This window comes from Rhinolophus sinicus, linkage group LG15 (genome assembly GCF_036562045.2).
Source record: "Rhinolophus sinicus isolate RSC01 linkage group LG15, ASM3656204v1, whole genome shotgun sequence".
NCBI lineage: Eukaryota > Metazoa > Chordata > Mammalia > Chiroptera > Rhinolophidae > Rhinolophus > Rhinolophus sinicus.
In genome coordinates, this window is record NC_133764.1 from 8,587,426 (window position 1) to 8,605,821 (window position 18,396).

An 18,396-nucleotide genomic window follows, 5' to 3' on the forward strand; every position below is an offset into this window, starting at 1 on the left:
GGGGTAGCTTGGGCAGGAATGATAATCTCCAGCCTAACTATACAAAAAGTCATGCCCAGGTTCTCTCCATGACCCCTGCTGCCTTACTTGATCAGGAACCAAGGCCACCGTGAAGAGTTGTGCAAGTTTCACTTGTGGGGAGAAGTCGGGGCTGCAGCACAGCCTCGCCATGCTGTGTAACCTGAGAGGAAGGGACATCTTTTGCAAAGCCCGACCCGATAGCCAAGCTGTGTGCGCCTGGGGCTGCCCCTGCCCAAAGAAGGCACCTTGTTCTCATTTGTGCAAAGCCACTATTAAGAAGTCTTGTGAATAAAATGTGGTTTCTGAGCCCTAGGAGGAGACACTTTTGCAAACTATAATTAGAGGATATTGAGTTCACCCTAAAATGACGAACACATGAGTCCGTGAGAGAAGCCTGGGAGATCTGACTTGAATTCTGCATTCTCTTCACCACATCCAGGTGCGGGAGTTGGAAAATGAGCTTGATGCTGAGCAGAAGAGAGGAGCTGAAGCTCTGAAAGGGGCCCACAAATACGAGAGAAAAGTCAAGGAAATGATGTACCAGGTAGAGGTCTCAAAACCTCAGTGAACACTTTGTCTGTCGATCAGACCTTGTCAGACTCAGCGGTGGGTTTGGGGGCCCCTGGCATTGCTGTTCTGTTTGCAGGCTGAAGAAGACCGCAAGAATATCCTTAGGCTCCAGGATCTGGTGGACAAGCTTCAGGCCAAAGTGAAGTCTTACAAGAGACAGGCTGAGGAGGCCGTGAGTACTGGAAATCCCAGAAGCCCACGCCGGCCTGGGTGTCCCCACGCCCTGAGCAGGAGTGCATTCCTGTTTCCTGGAGTCCACAAAACCTGAGGCCTGAGTTTTCACAGGCTATAAACACAAGGATGCTTGCCCTCCTCTCTCCCCTGGTCTGTGTTACACAATCCTGCCTCATCTCCACCTCCTCTGTGCCGCTTGCCTCATCCCACATGGCCTGACCCCCTCGCTCCCTTCACTCTCCTGCAGCCCACCTCTATCTCACCTCACCCACCCCAAAGCATCTTAGCCCACCTGCCAGCCTCGCTTCACCCTGACTCAGATCACCTCAGCACACCCCGCCAGCCCTCCCTGCCCCATGACCTGACCTTAGACACCCCATCCCAGTTCACATCATCCCGCCCACCCCCTCCTCCCTGGTCCCCACCACCTCATCCTTCCCCAGCTCTCCCTAACTCCCACCACTCTAGTCCATCCTTTTTCATCTGCCCTTGATCAAATAGGGGAAACCAACAGGGAGAAAATGGAATCAGCTAAAACCAGCATTTCCCAAAGAATCTTCTGGACACACTAGGTCTGAGGTTATGTTAGCAGGAAACCAGGGCTGGGAGTTGGTGGGGAGGCGTGGGGGGGAGGGGGGCGGTGTTTTCTTTTACAGAAAAGAAATAGTTTGGGAAATGCTGGGTTAAACAAAGCTGAAGTGACTGCTTTCCTTCAAGGATTTCTCAGATTTTGTAGGGCATATGTAATTGACTCTTCAAAGTGGAAGAGGCATTCTAGAATGTAGTATTTCCTACCCTTAATGGACCTGGGAACCTTTTTATTACATGCAGAGCATCCCATAGGACTAGTGTTCTGAAGAACAAAACTGGGGGACTCTGCCCTAGATAAGTGACAGCACATGGCTTCTCTCCTTGTCCTTTTTCTTCCCTGCCCAGGAGGCTGGTTGGTTCCATCCTGATTTCAGGGAGGCAGACCTAAACTGGTTACATGTCGGGAAAGATTCATGTCCCTCGCATTAGTACAGTCACAGTAGGACTGGCCAGCCTGGAAGGTGCCTAGGAGGCCACCGTTGTCAGGAACCCTTGGTTCATGCTGAAATAGACCCATACGATGCCCTGGTCACAGGCAGATGGTGCTGGTGCAAAAATAAGGCAAAGGGGACCTGGGCCATATGTCCTGACACCTCCAAGTGCCTTGGGAAGACTCTGGACTTGAGTCTCATTCAAAGAGCTCCAGTGGGAAAGACAGCATAGAGGAGGTGTGTAAGGGAACAGGGGTGAGGTGCAGAGAGCTCAGCTTTCTGTCCTCTACAGTCAGATCTGGGGCCCAAGCTCTCCTTGTTCTCCAGTTCCCCAGAGGCCTGCAGGGACTGAGGGCCTCAGAGACAGAATAGAGGTTCCTCAGCCTCCTACCCCTCATCTTCTGTTCAGGAGGAGCAGGCCAACACGCAGCTGTCCAGGTGCCGGAAAGTCCAGCACGAGCTAGAGGAGGCTGAGGAGCGGGCCGACATTGCTGAGTCCCAGGTCAACAAGCTGAGAGTCAAGAACCGAGATGTGGGAGGCCAGGTGAGAGCAGACTACTTCTCCAGAAGTCCTGAGCCCAGGACCAAGGGAGGGTGTCTGTGGTGCCTCTTCCCTGATGCTGGTCATCCACTCACAAATGCCACTACTTTAGCCAGGACCCTGTGGTTCTAGGCTCACAGGAGAACAAACAGAGAGGGACCAGAAGCCACACAGCTTATCATTTCATCCCTCCCTGTTGCAGGAGGCTCTGCCCAATAACTAAGGCCAGCCTGCTTTCCAGGGGCTTACCTGCTTTGTTTTTACAATGCCATTCCTTAATATTTGTTTGACGTTGCAGCCTTTCCTGCTGCCCACTTGAAGATGATATTCAGCCTCGCCTTTGTTTGACTCATATCCTGTGTACAAATTTTTTTCTCCCACAGAAGATGGAAGAGTGAGGCCCTCCTGATGCCCGTTGCCATGGGCACCTCCGGGAGAGTGGAGGGAAGATGTTGTGAGAAATAAATTCCTCTAACTACTCAGATACTCAGCTCTACTGTGTTTATTATTGTGGTCCATTTCCCCTTCCATGGGGTGGTTTTTACATCCTTGCCTGACCTCTTATTCCTGTAAAGAAAGTAAGGAATATGAAAGTGGAGACTCCTGGCCGCATGCAGAAAGGTGGAAATCCAGCCAATTGTCAGATAAAGTACCAGCTTCCAAAGCATTTAAAAATAAAGAACCTTTCAGATAACTATAGCACATTTTCTTCCTAGGAACTCACGATTCTTTCAAATTCAGTTACCCATTTTCTCCCTAAATTTTCAGATAGGGAAACTGGGCTCAGATAGACTAAGTACTCTGGCTGTAGTTGTCCATGGCAGGGTGGAGAATAGACCCCAATATCCCAGACTCCCAGACAGGGCTCTTTCCACCAAACATCTCTGATTTTCCACCCCACCCCTCTTGCAGACCATGTCTGCACTGAGACCCACCCACAGCACCCATAACATCTGAGCAGGTGGTAGGTACTCTCAAATGCAGGCACTCCTCGGAGGGCAAGTGTTTTGGGAAAGACTGGATTATGGCTTGCCTATCTTGCAAGCCTTGCTTTTCCTTCTGGCTGGGATCGCTCCTCTCTTCCTACATGGACCCATCCCATGGTGCTCAGGGCCAAAAGGTGAAGGGAACAGTTGGACCTGGGGAGCCATTCACTTCAAAAGTCTGGACTGAGGCTGGGCCCAGGCACTCAAAAAGAACTTGCTAGTTTTAGGGCTCACTCCTGGCCCCTACGATCCCATTGATACTCATTATGTTGATTCACTTACCCTGAAGGGGTGGGAATGTAGCAGGTTGGAATAAGGACAGGGTTGGGAGGCAAGACTAAATTTAAGTCCCAGGCTGATCACTTAATAGCTGTAGCTGTGTGGCCTTGGGTTGGTTACACATATTCTCTGAACCTGAGGTGCCTCAAACGGACCTGTGTGGTCAGGAGCATGGACTGTGGGTTCTAGAAACCTGAATGGAATCCTGATGTCACATGCCAACTGTGTGGCCTTGGGCAAGTTAGTCTCTTCTCTGAGCCCAATTTTCTTGTTCTGTAAAGCAGAAATAACAATAAAAATTACAGCTTCAGTGGAACAGATGGGGGATTTGGGTGACAAGGGTGCAGGGTTTCTTTTGGGGGTAATGAAGATGCTTTAAAATTGATTATGGTGATGGATATATGACTGTGTATAAACTCAAAGCCATCAAATTATATGGTATGTGAATTATATCTCAATAAAATCATTGACTGGTAGTAAGTACTGGCTTACAATGTACTAGGCAACGAGATAAGTACACTATCCTCTAACATCTTGGATCATCCCTTCTCTCTGGCCTTCTAGATTGCCTTTTCCATCTCATCACCAGCCCACACCAAGTGCCTTTGACATGGTGGGGCTGAAAGTTGAGGAGGGCTGGCAGCAGTGATGGTGGCAGGAAATGATTCTGAGGTCAGGTGACCTCAGATGTCTGATGTCACCATTATCATCATCACCACCATCATCACCACCATGGGCACCACCACCACCACCACCATCATCATCATCACCATTGCTAAACTTTAGGAATGAAAAAGTCTATTAACAATGATCTTATTCTCCTCAGTTTCACAGGCAAGGAAACTGAAGCCATTCTCAAAGTCCCCAGATACCAATCCCTAGTCCAACCCTCTTGCCACTCCGCATTGCTCTCCCAAGAAGAGTGATAATGCCACTTCGTATACAAAGAACAATTGTGTACGATGTTAAGCAGTCCCATGTCTGTTTTTCTCCTTTCCATTTCGGTCCCCCAACAAATCCACCAGGAGATCAGACAGGTATTAATACCTTCGTTTTCCAGACGTGTTGCAGACAGGGTACAGCTTACCCAATGCTGAGCAGGGAATTAGAGGGCAGTTCTTCAGAGTTGCCATATAGCACAGAGTCTCACAGCAGTGGGTTTTCCTTCCGTGTGGTGTGTGCTGTACTGGTGAAATCCCTGGGTGCCAACCTGCCTGGGTCCCAGTCCTGCCCCATCACTCACTAGCTTTGTGATTTGAGGCAAATTACTTCACAACTTTAAGTTTCAGCTTCCTCGCATGTGAAATGGTGTATAACAATGTAATTTATAGGGTTGTTTTGAGAGGTAAATAAGAATATGCAAGAAGTGCCCTTGATCTAGAGCCTGGCATATAGTTAGCACTCTGGCAACCTGTTATCATAATGGGGAGGGGGAGACATGACCTCAGGACATAGGTAGAGTGTAAGACAGGGGTCCAGATGGACAACAGTCTGGGGCTTTGGCTGTGTCTCTAAGGGACTTCCTCTGTTTGAGGAGTTAATACACCAGGCAATTGAAGGTTATAAAAAAAAAAAAACACAAAAATTCCTATGGAATCACTCCTCCCTGACAAAAACAGATCTGAATTCCATCGGCTCAAGTACCCCCCAATTTACCTATGGACCCCGAGGAAGAAGCCACCCCCAAGTATCTCTGCACTTACCTGGCCCTCCACATCCCAGCCCTGAGCCCCCAGATCTCTGAGTTAAAAGAGAAAAAAACATTCCTGTACCCTTCACGGTTCATAACAATGTCTTATACCGCATCAAAATCCCAATTATTGGAGGAGGCCGGATGGCTCAGCTGGTTAGAGCGGGAGCTCTGAACAACAAGGTTGCGTGTTCAATTCCCGCATGGGATGGTGGGCTGTGCCCCCCGCAACTAAGGATTGAAAACAGCGACTGGACTTGGAGCTGAGCTGGGCCCTCCACAACTAGATTGAAGGACAACAACTTGGACCCTGGAGAAACACACTGTTCCCCAATAAAATTTTAAAAATAAATAAATAAATAAACAGAAGGCAGAAGCCAGAATTCCATTAAACGTTAGTTTGTAACAGCTGAAGAATAGTGAGAGGAAACAAATATATTATGTTTTCCTATTAAATTAGAAAATAAATTTTAAAAAAAAGAATCTCAATTATTGAATGGAGATGATGAATGAATGAATGAATGAGAACCTTTCACACCTAGACATCAAGTTTGCCCTGATGAGAATAAAATTGGTTTTTCCTGAGGACTGGAAGAAAGAGAAGGGAGTGAACGTGAGATTCCTGTCCTGCGTGTTCTTCCCCAGCATCTGCAAGCCAAATTCCAGCTGGCAGCTGGAAGCCAAATTCAAGCCCTTAGGTCTTTGGTGGGGTACCCCTGGCCCCTCTAAATTGAAGAGGGAGGTAGAGAGGATCTTGCCTGGGATCTCCCACGCCCTGAGATAGAGAGTACACAGGACCAAAGCTCGGGTTCCTGCCTTGGCACATCATACTCCCCAGGAGGCCTAGGTAAGTCAGAGAATGTCTCAGGTTCAGCATGGGGCTGAGAGCTGACTATCTGTCTATACAATGGGGTTGTTGAAAGATTCCTGTGATACTGTGCAGGTTTCCTCAACTATGCAGTACTGCCCAAACTGGAGATGGCATTTTGGTTGTTTTACTAACAATAGTGATAAGAAAACTGATGATGATATTATTGTTGTTGTTATTCAGCAGTGAAACCTAGGCACAAAACTGGACTCTGAGTTCTGGGGACTTGGAGAGCAGAGCCTACCCTGGCCTGCAGGCCCCTTCAAAGCGGAGCTTTGCTGCCACCTCCTGGCTGTGGAAAGACATGCTTTTCATTATGCAAATGACCTAGAGATTACACTCCTAAAGTCTTGACATTAGACAGAGATGTTTGGGAATCATAATCGTCAGGCCCAGGCCCCTGGTTTTGCAGAGGAGAAAATTCAGGTTAGTGATAGGATCGGGTAACCCTCAGGATATAGTGTCAGAACTAGACACCCAGGTCTCCTGGCTCCCAGGCCAGGGTTCCCCCAACTGAATGTCCATAGAAGAAAGAGGGCCCTGCATAATCTCGAGATGGTGGGCTAGGACCAACTGGGCAGATAGAATGGCCCTGGTAACGGAAGGTGGGACCATGGTCAAGGGTCTCCTCCCCAGACCTCATTCTCCTCATCCTAGGATTTTTCTGCCAGGATGGAAGAGAAGGCAGAGCACCTCCACAAACTGCCTCTTGCCCCTAGCAGTGAAAGTGGCCAGAACTAAATGTCTCTGAGATGAAGGTGGCCTATGGCAGCTCCAACAAGCTCAAGATAAAGGATCAGGGTGTCCATTCCACAGAGAGATTCCCAAGGTCAGGACCTGTACCATTTGACCATTCAGACCCCTTCCACCTTTTTTCAGTGCCCCAAGAGATTGACAGCAGTAGGTCTCCTTGCCCTCTGCCTTTTGGTTGGGTCCAGCCAGTGGGGAGTTGAGATAGAAGAACAGAGGGAAGGAGAGTGAGGTCAAGGGTGTTTATTCCCTGTGTCCCTCCCTGCAGTCAAAGGTTCCATTTCCTAGCAGGCATCCCACTTCCCCAGGCCTCTCCACCTCCAGTAACTGGTCCCCTCACCCCATGCCCACGCCTTTGTAGAGTCCCTTCTTTAAACACTCATATGATGCTAATCTAGGTGTGCCATCTATTTCCTGCTGACACCCTAACTTATATGGGACCTCGGCCCCGCACACCTATTTCACTGTTCCATGTCCCCTCCCATGGAGCAGGACCAGACAACCATGCAAAGTAAGAGTGCTACCTCACTGTAGCATGCGAACAATTCCATGTCATAAATCCCATTCAGATAGTTAATGACACATTCAGTTTCATTGTACATTTCAGTTTGGCACAGACCTTCATCAAAATCAAGATTTTACGATTGCTTCCAAGTCCCTTATTTTGTTGAAACCAGAGTCCACACTCATAGCTTTTGAGCCCATGAAGAAGCAGTCATTTCCTCTGAGATCTGCGTAGCTTCAGTGGTGTACTGGAATCAGCTCATACCAGTTCACAAAAGCCAATTGTAATTTTTATGAAATGTTGTGATCTTTTGTGTTTATGAGCACATGAAGAGGGCATGAAGCTCAGAGCCCTTTCTCCACACCTTGCCTACGCATCTCTTCCATCTGGATGTTCCTGAATTAGATCCTTTTATAATAAACTGGTGATCTAGGAGAGGTTGTTTGACATAGGTCCTTATTGACCCTACAGATCATTCATTTAACATGGTAACTGGATCTACAGATACAAGATGGTGCAGTAGATAAACACTGTGCCTGCCTCCTTCCCTGAACACATTAAAATTACAACTAAATTATAGAACAATCAACCTGGAGAACCATTTGAAGTCTAGCAGAACAGAAGTTCTATCAACAAGGATATGTTTTTGTTTTGTTTTTTAAAGCCACATTGAGGCTGGTAGAAGGGGCAGAGACACGGAATGGGCTGGCCCCAAACTTGTGTATGGTGGTGAGCATGGGACAGATATCTCAGTAGCAGAGGTCCACCTCCAGAGGAGCAAGGTACTCCAGCCCCACACCAGGCTCCCCAACCCAGAGTACGGGTTCTGGCAAGAGGAGCTCTCACAACATCTGGCTGTGAAAAACAGTGGGAATTCTGACCATGTAGGTGGGGAGGTAGGTTGCGGGAAACCCAGACATACTCTTAAAGGCCCACACAGAGACTCACTCACTCGCAGGCACTCATCCTGGGCTCCTGTGGAGGGACTGTGACTCAGGGGGCATCTGAGACATACTGGGAGAGACTGAGTTGTGTGGCTTTGAGGCGAGGACTGGAGGGACTGTCACCATTTTCCCTGTGTGAGGTCCTTCCATGCAGCTGACAGGCAGGCGCCATCTTTCCTGTGTTGAATCTGGCCAAATGACCAAATATGAATCTGAATTGATCTGGTGAGCTCTGCTGGGACCCTGACCCACCAAATTCCCCCAACAACAGTGGCACTTTCTTGGGGAGCAGCGAGCCCTGCCCATGTTGAACTCTCTTGGAAAACTATTGGAATCCATGGACCCCAGGTGAGTGGCAACTGGCCTTAGTGTGCTCTGAGACTTTTCCTGAGTAACTCCAGACTCAGCACTGGTGCCACACCAGAGTCTACATTAACCTGGTAAGCATGACTCTTCCCACTCTAGTGAGTCCCTGAAACTTTGCCTCACCCAACTCGTGTACCACATGAGGCTTTATCAGCAGTTGAACCTTAAGGGAGCTGGCAGGTGGCAGCAGGTCTCCAGGTGCCCTGGCTTTTTGTGGAGTTCCCCCAGGTCCGGTACTGGTGGCAGCCATTCTCAGTTCGCGGCATGGCATCTCCCACCATCTTTCAGGTACAGCACAGGCAGTGACTAACCATGGGTTGCTCTGCAGCTTCTACCACGTAGTCCCTGGCTAGTCACAGGCAGTGGCTGACCTGCGTCTGCACCAGAACCTCTCTCAAGAGGCCCCAGAACCAACACACTTGGAGATTAACTTCAGACCACAGAAGAGCACCATCCAATTAGTCCCACAAGTGTCATGTCCAAAGGGCAGTCTCAACAGCACCAGAGCCCCCTGGGACAAATCCCACTCAGTGGAGTAAGCCCTTCACACAGCAGCCCATAAGCTGTGGATATGACAAAACCCCACAGCCAATCAACCAGAGGGTCAATCCCACCCACTGACATGCCAAAGCAAGCAAGTCTCAACTATAACAGGAGGGCACACACAAACCATACAAGGGACACTCCAGCAGCACCTAGCTCAGGTGACCAGGAAGATTGTGCCAGGGCCCCACAGGGCACATAATACATAAGGAGGGGAGACATAGCAGACCTACCTAAACATAGAAATAAACATAGAGATGCAGCCAAAATGAGGAAACAAAGAAACACATCCCAAATGAAAAAAATGTGAAAAACTCCAGAAAAAGAACTAAATGAAATAGAGGCAAGCAAACTACCAGATACAGAGTAGAAAACAATGGTTATAAGGATGCTCAAGGAATTTAGTGGGAACTTCAACAAAGAGATAGTAAGCATAAAAAAGGACATGGAAACCATAAAAGAAGAACCAGTCAGAAATGAATACAATAACTAAAATAAAGAATGCACTAGAAGGAATCACCAACAGATTATATGAAACAGAGGATTGAATCAATGATTTGGAAGACAAGGTGGCAGAAAATACCCCATCAGAAAAGAACAACAACAAAAAAAAAGACAAAAGAAATAAGGAAAGTTTAAGATACCTCTAGGACAACATCAAGTAAAACAACATTTGCATCATAGGGAGGAGAAGAAAGAAAGCAAAGGATTAAGAACATATTTGAAGAAATGATGACTGAAAACTTTTCTAACCTGGCAAAGGAAAAGACATACAAGTCCAGGAAGTGCAGAGGGTCCCAAACAAGATGAACCCAAACAGGCACACACAGAGACATATTGTAATTAAAAGGGCAAAGGTTAAAGACAAAGACAGAATCCTAAAAGCAGCAAGAGAAGAGCAGTTAGAGATCCTACAAGGGATCTCCCATAAGATTGTCAGCTGATTTCTCAACAGAAACTGCAGGCCAGAAGGGATTGGCACGAAATAGTCAATGTGATGAAAAGTAAGGACCTACAACCAAGATTATTCTATCTAGCAAGGCTATCTTTTAAAATTGAAGGACAGATAAAGAGCTTCCCAGACAAGAAAGAGTTCATCACCACCAAATCAGTATTACAAGGAATTTTAGAGGGACTTCTCTAAGATGAAAATAAAAAATAAAAAAATATGAATAATAAATGGCAATAGCTACATGTCTATCACCAATTACTTTCAACGTAAATACATTAAATGCTTCAATTGAAAGACATAGGAGGGCTGACTGGATAAGAAAACAAAACCCTTATATATGGTGCCTACAAGGGACTCACTTCAGATTGAAAGGCACACACAGACTGAAAGTAAAGGGATGAAAAAAAGATATATCATGAAAAAAAAGCTGGGGTGGCAATACCTATACCAGACAAAACAGACTTTAAAACAAAGGCTACAACAAGAGCAAAGAAAGGACCCAGTAATCCCACTTCTGGTTATTTATCTGAAGAAAACCCAAAACACTACTTCAAGGGGACATGTGCATCCATATGTTCATTGCAGCATTGTTTACAGTGGTGAAGATGTGGAGGCAGCCGGGGTGTCTCGATGGATGAATGGATAAAGACGAGGTGTTACAGATATACGAGATATGACAATTAAGTTTGCAAACTCGTCCCAGAAAAAGTTCCACATATCTCATTGCTGAATATCACTATGGTCACCTTCAAAGCACTCCCCTTGGGAAGCTATGCACCGATGCCAGCACCTAGTCTGCCCTTCAAAGCAATTTTGGAATTCTTTTTCTGGAAAGGCCATCAGAGCTGTCATCGTATTACGCTTGATGTCCTGAATGTCATCAAAATGTCTTCCTTTCAATATTTCCTTTATCTTTGAGTAAAGAAAGAAGTCACTGGGGGCCAGATCAGGTGAGTAGGGAGGGTGTTCCAATACAGTTATTTGTTTACTGGCTAAAAACTCCCTCACAGACAGTGCCATGTGAGCTGGTGCATTGTCGTGATGCAAGAGCCATGAATTGTTGGTGAAAAGTTCAGGTCGTCTAAGTTTTTCACACAGCCTTTTCAGTACTTCCAAATGGTAAACTTGGTTAACTGTCCATTTGGTACAAATTCTTAATGAATAATCCCTCTGACATCAATAAAAGGCTAGCAACATCGTTGCAACAAGTTTGTGAACTTAATTGTCAGACCTGGTACAATGGAATATTGCTCAGCCATGGAAGGAAATGGGTTCTTGCCATCTGTGGTGGCATGGATGGACCTGGAGGGTATTATGCTGAGTAGAGTATGTCAGCTAGGGAAAGACAGATGCAATGTGATTTTGCTTATATGTGGAATCTAAAGAACAAAAGAAACAAAACAGAAAAAAAGCTCATAGATATATAGAGAAGATTTTGATAGTTGCCAGATGGGAGGAGGGTTGGGGGTTTAAAAAGTGAAAGGGGTTAATTGTTACAAATTGGCTGTTATGAAGTAGTCATAGGGATGTAGGGTATCGCATAATAAATACAGTCAATAACATTGTAGTAAGTATGTATGGTGTCAGGTGGGCACTAGATTCATTGGCGTGATAGATGGACAGGACTTGCGAGGGCAGGGTGAAAAGGGTGAAGGATGAACTACAAATTGGTAGTTACAAAATGTCATGGGGTTGTAAAGTAAAGCATTGAGAATATAGTCAATAATATGGTAATAACTATGTATAGTGCCAGGTGAGTACTAGACTAGTCAGGGGGGTCATTTCTTAAATTATATAAATGTCTAACCACTATCCTGAACACCTTAAATTAATTAAATTATTGTAAAATAACATTGAATGTCAACTGTAATTGAAAATTTTAAAAGGTGTGGGTAAAGGTGAAGGGGAATAAGAGGTCCAAATTTCCAGGTATAAAATAAATAAGTCACGGGGATGTGATGTACAGCATAGGGAATATAGTTAATAATATTGTGATAATATGGTACAGTGTCAGATGGTTGCTGGACTTATCATGGTGATCACTTCTTTAGGTATAGAAATGTTGTATAACTGTAGTCTATGCATGAAACTAATATAATATTGTATATTAGCTATCTTTTTAATAAAAATCTTTTTTAAAAAAGAAGTTTTGTAAGCCAGTTGTTATACACAAACATTATTAAAAGCTAATTTATATAAACTTACAATGAGATAAATTATATTAAAAACAAAGGGAATAATAATTCAAAACTCATACCTTCCTAATTATTTACTACATTTTGTTATTATTTCTGCTCTTGAGATTGTTTACAAGTAATAAATATGTATGGTGGAAATACCATCTAATGGTCTGCCACTCTCATTCTTGTCCCATCTCCCCATTCAGTGATGTCATGTTGATAGCTTGAAATACACCATGATGAAAATATTCACACCAGAGAAATTGGCAAACACTATGAAACAAGGCTTTTTATTTGTTTGCTCATTAAACATTTACCAGAACACAGCACTAAGTGAAACCAATGAAATCCAAGTAAAAACAAATCTGCAATTCTGTATATAGGGGTATTGGGGCGTGCAGGGCCAAGCCCACCCCCAACCTCCTACCAGTCCTACTAGATCAGCTTATTCAAGGCAACAAGTTAGGAGGACTTCTCAGGGGATTTACACCCTGCAGAGTGCCGGGAAGTGGCAAGGATAGGAAGGAAAGTGCCATCCAAGTCACAATTCCACTGCTATACCCTGGTTATAAGAACTCACTTAGGGCCGGCCTGGTGGCTCAGGCAGTTGGAGCTCCGTGCTCCTAATGCCGAAGTCTGCCGGTTCTATTCCCACATGGGCCAGTGGGCTCTCAACCACAAGGTTGCCGGTTCAATTCCTTGACTCCGCAAGGGATGGTGGGCTCTGCCCCCTGCAACTAACAATGGCAACTTGATCTGGAGCTGAGCTGCACCCTCCACAACTAAGATTGAAAGGACAACAACTTGACTTGGAAAAAAATCCTGGAAGTACACACTGTTCCCCAGTAAAGTCCTGTCCTCCTTCCCCAATAAAAAATAAAATCTTAAAAAAAAAATAAAAAAGAACTCACTTAGCTGTGGTAGAAAGTCAGCTTCACGTGTCTAAGATGATTTATTGGTTCACCCAAATGAAAATTGCAGTGTAGTCAATCTTGAGGCTGACTGGACCCATGGATATGTGGTTGATTCCTTTTCTTTTCTTTTTTTCCCAAGTCAAGTTTCAGTCTTAGTTGTGGAGGGCGCAGCTCAGCTCCAGGTCCAGTTGCCGTTTTCTAGTTGCAGGGGGCACAGCCCACCATCCCTTGCAGGACTCAAGGAGTTGAACCAGCAACCTTGTGGTTGAGAGACCACTGGCCCATGTGGGAATCGAACCGGCAGCCTTCGGAGTTAGGAGCATGGAGCTCCAACCACCTGAGCCACCGGGCCAGCCCGGTTGATCTCTTTTTTCTCTCTTTCTTTCCTCCACAGTTCTTTCTTTCCTCTATTAACTTTATTCCCAGGAAGCCTGCCCCTTTGGGATTATAAAATGGCCAGTTTAGGTCCCATATCTTACCGTCAAATGCTGGCAGCCTGAACAAAAGAGTTTCTCTGTCGTAGGAGTTCCAGCAAAAGTCCCAGGGCTGGTTTTCATTGGCTCTGATTGCCTGGGATGGTTGGGCCCATGGTCAGGAAATGGTAGGAGAGTTTGGATCTTTAATAGGTCAGGTCTGAGTCATGAGGGACCAACCCCACCCAAACTCCAGGAACTGAGAGTTCGAAGGGATGTTTCCACTTCCTCGCACTAGGTCAAGTTTCTCTTCCCAGAACAAGTGGGGGGGGGGGGGTAGGGGGACAGGGAAGCACCAACTATTCACTATGGGGGTTCACTAGCATGTTTCTGTGGGCTTGCTGAGTCGGCTTCTCACTTTGGGAATTGGGCTGGCCTTGCATTCCCAGAGTCAGAGTGTGGACAAATCCACACAACGTCTGTAAACTCCCCGGCACAAAGTGGGCTATCTTGGAATGCCAGTTGGCATTTCCCTTCTTTCCATACTTATTCTCACTTGCCTCTTTCCCACAAAAGAGAAACCATTGTGAATAAAAGATTCTAAAATATAGGATTATGTATGGTATAGCTTTCTTCACTCTCTGTTGAACCAGCTGGCACTCAGACCCAGCAGACACCCCTCATCCTTCAACAAGTCCTAAGAGTCTTACTTCTCGTAACATAACATCATTTCCTCCCCCACAATGACCTGAATTCCATGTAGGGCCTCTCACTGCTGACAGGAGCAGGGAGAAATCATTGCTCAGAAGCACTGCCCTCCCGTCAGAATTTTCCTGTCCCATGAGTCAGGAAGGAGAGGTCTGGGTGGGGCCAGACAAAACATCTGGACCCAGATCAGGACAAGGCTGGGATCTGAACCCAGGGCCAGCCCACAGCAGGCTGGCGGTCCTGCTGAGGCATTGCTCCCTCTGAGGAGCAAGCAGACAACTCATCCTTTGAACAATGAATTCACTGAGGGCCTGTGACATGCCACGAGCAGTTCTAAGCACTCGGAACGCAGGAGTGAAGTAAATAACAAATGTCAGCCGTGCCTTTCTCTCAAAGATATTCCAAATTCACCTCAAATGTCAACTGCTCCTCCAAGTGGTTCCTGATTCTCACCTCCCTTGCTTGCTCTCTCCCATCCCTGTGCAGACACACAACATTTCCTACCCAGGCCCGTTCATTCCCTGGTTTCTCTCCACCACTCAACTGCCAACTCCATCAAGGGACAGTCTCTTCATCACCTTAGAATCCTCTAGCATTGATGAGGCAGTCCCTAGAGGTTTCTGGAAAGAAAGAACATTCATAATGGCATTTTGAAAATAAAATAATTCAAGTGACTCAAGTGCTTAGTACTAGAGGACTGCCTGAGTGCCTTCTGGTAATAACTATAATAACAGCAGCCTTAACTGAGCACTTCTTATGTGCCAGGTATCGTTTCAAGAACTTTACATGATCATCTCATTTAATTCTCACAAAACCTCTATGCTGGAAGGTCTTATTTTATCTCATTTCACAGGTATAGCTGTTAAGAGAGGTTAGGAATTTACCTAATGTCACACAGCTAGTAAGTGTTGGGGCCCGAACCTGCAACCACCATACTAGTCTGGGATTACTTGGAGGGTTTGTATACTTCGAGAGTTATGTATATACTTTAAGAGGCAAAAGCACAAACAACATTTGGCTACATCGAGATGTATATATTAATGTGTTTACTACATAAAGTCAAATGAAAAAAGCCTAAGTTAATATATACATACTGATCATAGCCATATGAAAATCTATGGATGTGTCAGACAAGCCCACAATCCGGGTAATGAAATGGAGTTTCTAATCTCTTTGAGTGTTCATTTCCCTGTAAAGCTCTGTATAAGTTTTTAAACGTATCTAGTCCTGAGTTTTATGCCCTTGAGGCTGGGCACACTACTCACTAATTTGATAGATGAATCCCTGCTGAGATGTGAAGGCCTGCAGCTGGCTTACCTCTACTCCTTCCCAGCAAATGCATCTTACAGGGATCTTCTGAAACAAAGCCTTGGATGAAGGCTGGCTTTGCGGGAGTAGGATGGGCTCTGGGAAGTCCTGTGAGATGGAGGAGGAGAGTTTGGGATGGTGGGGATGGGGGGTCCTTGTGAAGAATGTCACAAAAGTGTCAACTTTGTCATAAAAGCTACTTCCTCTTGGCCTGCTGAGAGAGACAATTCCCCCCAGCCGAGGAAGAACACCTCTCTGCTCTGTGCTATCCTCCCAGGCCCTCCAATACCTGAGGGTGGCTTTAAGGGGCAATGGAGATAGGAAAGCCCAGCTTACTGAGGTTGGATTCAGGTGACGCCAGATGGGCAGGCAGGAGGTTTTGGAGAGGGGAGGTGGGAACAGGAGGCTCACCAAGACATGAGTACAGGTTGAGCAGATACACAGCTCTCGCGTGATACTCCTCCAACCTGAAGAGCTCTCCAGAAGCAGGACTGATCTGAAAATGCCCCTGAGACTGGAGCCAGCCCAGGAAACACTGAAAGAAATAGTTCCAAATGGCAGGAGGAGGTGAAAGAGGTAAAGAGAGAAGAGAAGGTCTGAACTGAGAGGCGGGGAGTGGGTGGTATGCATAGGGGCAGGCTGGATTGGAGGGTAAGGGTGTGGAAACATTGCTACCTAAAGAACAGTTGGGGGAACTGGTCATGTTTAGCCTTGAGAAGAGGCCTGGAAATGCAAGTACAATTCCTAGCTTCAAATATTTAGGTAGACACTCAAGAGGAAAGAGATATTATAGAATGTGCTATGCATTGCTCTAGTCTAGAGCCTTGCTATCCTACATACACACCAGCAACAGAAACCCCTGGGCAGAATCTCAGGCCCCTCCCAGATGTCTTGAATCCAAATGCGCAGCTTAACAAGATCTCCAGGTGACTCGTGAGCACATCACATTTGAGGAGCCCAGATCCGGAGCAATTCTATTCACGATGAGGTCCAGGGTCCAGTGCCCACCTCTAAACTGTTTGTTAATGGTCTCCCATGGGATAAGTACAGAAGTAAGAGTGTTTGGGAGCTTTTCACATAATGTGATACTGCTGTGAATCCAGTGGATCCATACCAGTGAATAGGACACATGGTCAGTATTGCAGAAGTGCTGTTGGGAGTCTGGTATACAGTGTGAGATGGCTACTACGTAGTCCTGCCCAGTAGATCCACATGGGTTGGAGAAAAAAAAATCTCTCACCGCAGTTTGAGAAACTGTATTCCAGATCAGCAGTCCTCAAACTTCAGTGTGTCTCAGAATGACCAGGAGGGCTTGTTAAAGTACAGGCAGCTGAGCCCCACCTCCAGAGGTCTTGATTCACTAGTTCTGGGGAGGAGACTGAGAATCTGCATTTCTAACAAGCTTCCAGATCACGCTGATGCTGCTGGTCTTGGGAACATACAGTGAGAACCACTGCTGTAGAGTAGAAGACGGGTACTGACCGGTGGGTAAGAGTTACAGGACCCAGATTCCTGCTCAATGTAAAGAAGAATGTTCTAACATTATCTAGCACAGGAACAGGTGAGCTCACTATTTACAAAATGATTTAATCCTCCCAATCTCCCTTCGGCCTCCCAATACTCCTGTGAAGTGAATTGTTATATTATTATTTCTATTTTAAAGATGAGGAAACTGACTTGCCCAACGTCAAACAGCAAAGCAAGTCCACATGACCTAGCAGTTCAGATGAAACGTGAAGGGCCTCTCTTCAAGTGATGCTGAAGGGATGCTGGCATTAGGCAGCTTGGGTCTGGGGCTTTTAAGACCTCTCTTACCTTGAAGAAACTGGAATCTCCTCTTCCATGAATTCCAGCCAGCTGCCTTTACTGGAGCTCACATAGATCTGTCATCACAGTTATCTTTCTTCCCCAGAAGTGAATCCCTTAATTGAAAGCCAGCCTCTTGACTACATCTTGAGCCTCAGGCCCTATAGTGGGTGCTGTGGCACACCTCCAAGCCCTCCTTTGAGATAACCAGGCACTTATTACTACCATTGTTGGAACTGTTGATGGCTGATAGCTCTCAGCTAAGTCCTTCCTCAGGAATTGCCCTCCACCCCAGAAAACCACCTCACCCAGGATCATACCCCCTTACCCAGGGCGGTCTGTATCCAATGACTGGACAAAGAGGAGATAAATGACAATCCCCTTGCTCAAAGCTAAAAACCATACCAACTCCAGAGTCCCACCCCTATCACCCCACGCCCATGGAATCAGCTGGGACCTCTGCTGTGACTGCCTCTCAGTTCACTTCTCCCATGACCAACCCTCCTGCCTTCATTTCCCCACGGGTTGTTCAGAAGAACCAATGACATAAAGTTCACAGGTCCCCAACTTACTAGCTATGGTCTTGGGTATAGCAAACCTGTTTTCCCATCTGTGAAATAAAAATAATAAAGTCCATCTCACAGGTCTGTTGTGGGAATTAAAAGAGACAATTCATATGGAGTGATTAAACAAGACCAGGCATACAGTCAGCATTAATAAATGGCAGATATCATCATCATCATCATGACCATCATCACCACCATCACCATCATCTTGAAGGCTTATTGTACTTTGGGAATTATCAAATATTTTTAGGTCCAGTTGAGTTGATATCATACTGTATCAGTTCTCAAAG

At 46.1% G+C, this 18,396-nt stretch overlaps 1 protein-coding gene and 1 long non-coding RNA gene across 2 annotated transcripts in view; one reads left to right on the plus strand and one right to left on the minus strand.

The window, feature by feature from the left end:
• MYH13 (myosin heavy chain 13) overlaps positions 1 to 2,818 on the plus strand; it is a 51,602-nt gene extending 48,784 nt beyond the window's left edge. The window contains exons 37-40 of the mRNA XM_074320341.1: positions 461 to 565; positions 668 to 763; positions 2,197 to 2,331; positions 2,712 to 2,818. Coding sequence (XP_074176442.1) covers positions 461 to 565; positions 668 to 763; positions 2,197 to 2,331; positions 2,712 to 2,726 — 351 coding nt within the window. The 3' untranslated portion in view covers positions 2,727 to 2,818. The remainder of the gene's footprint in view (positions 1 to 460; positions 566 to 667; positions 764 to 2,196; positions 2,332 to 2,711) is intronic.
• The window catches only part of LOC141568875 (uncharacterized), a 101,744-nt gene extending 87,842 nt beyond the window's left edge, over positions 1 to 13,902 (minus strand). Inside the window, exon 1 of the long non-coding RNA XR_012492120.1 lies at positions 13,785 to 13,902. This is a non-coding gene — a long non-coding RNA (uncharacterized LOC141568875). The remainder of the gene's footprint in view (positions 1 to 13,784) is intronic.
• Between the last annotated feature and the right edge of the window lie 4,494 nt (positions 13,903 to 18,396).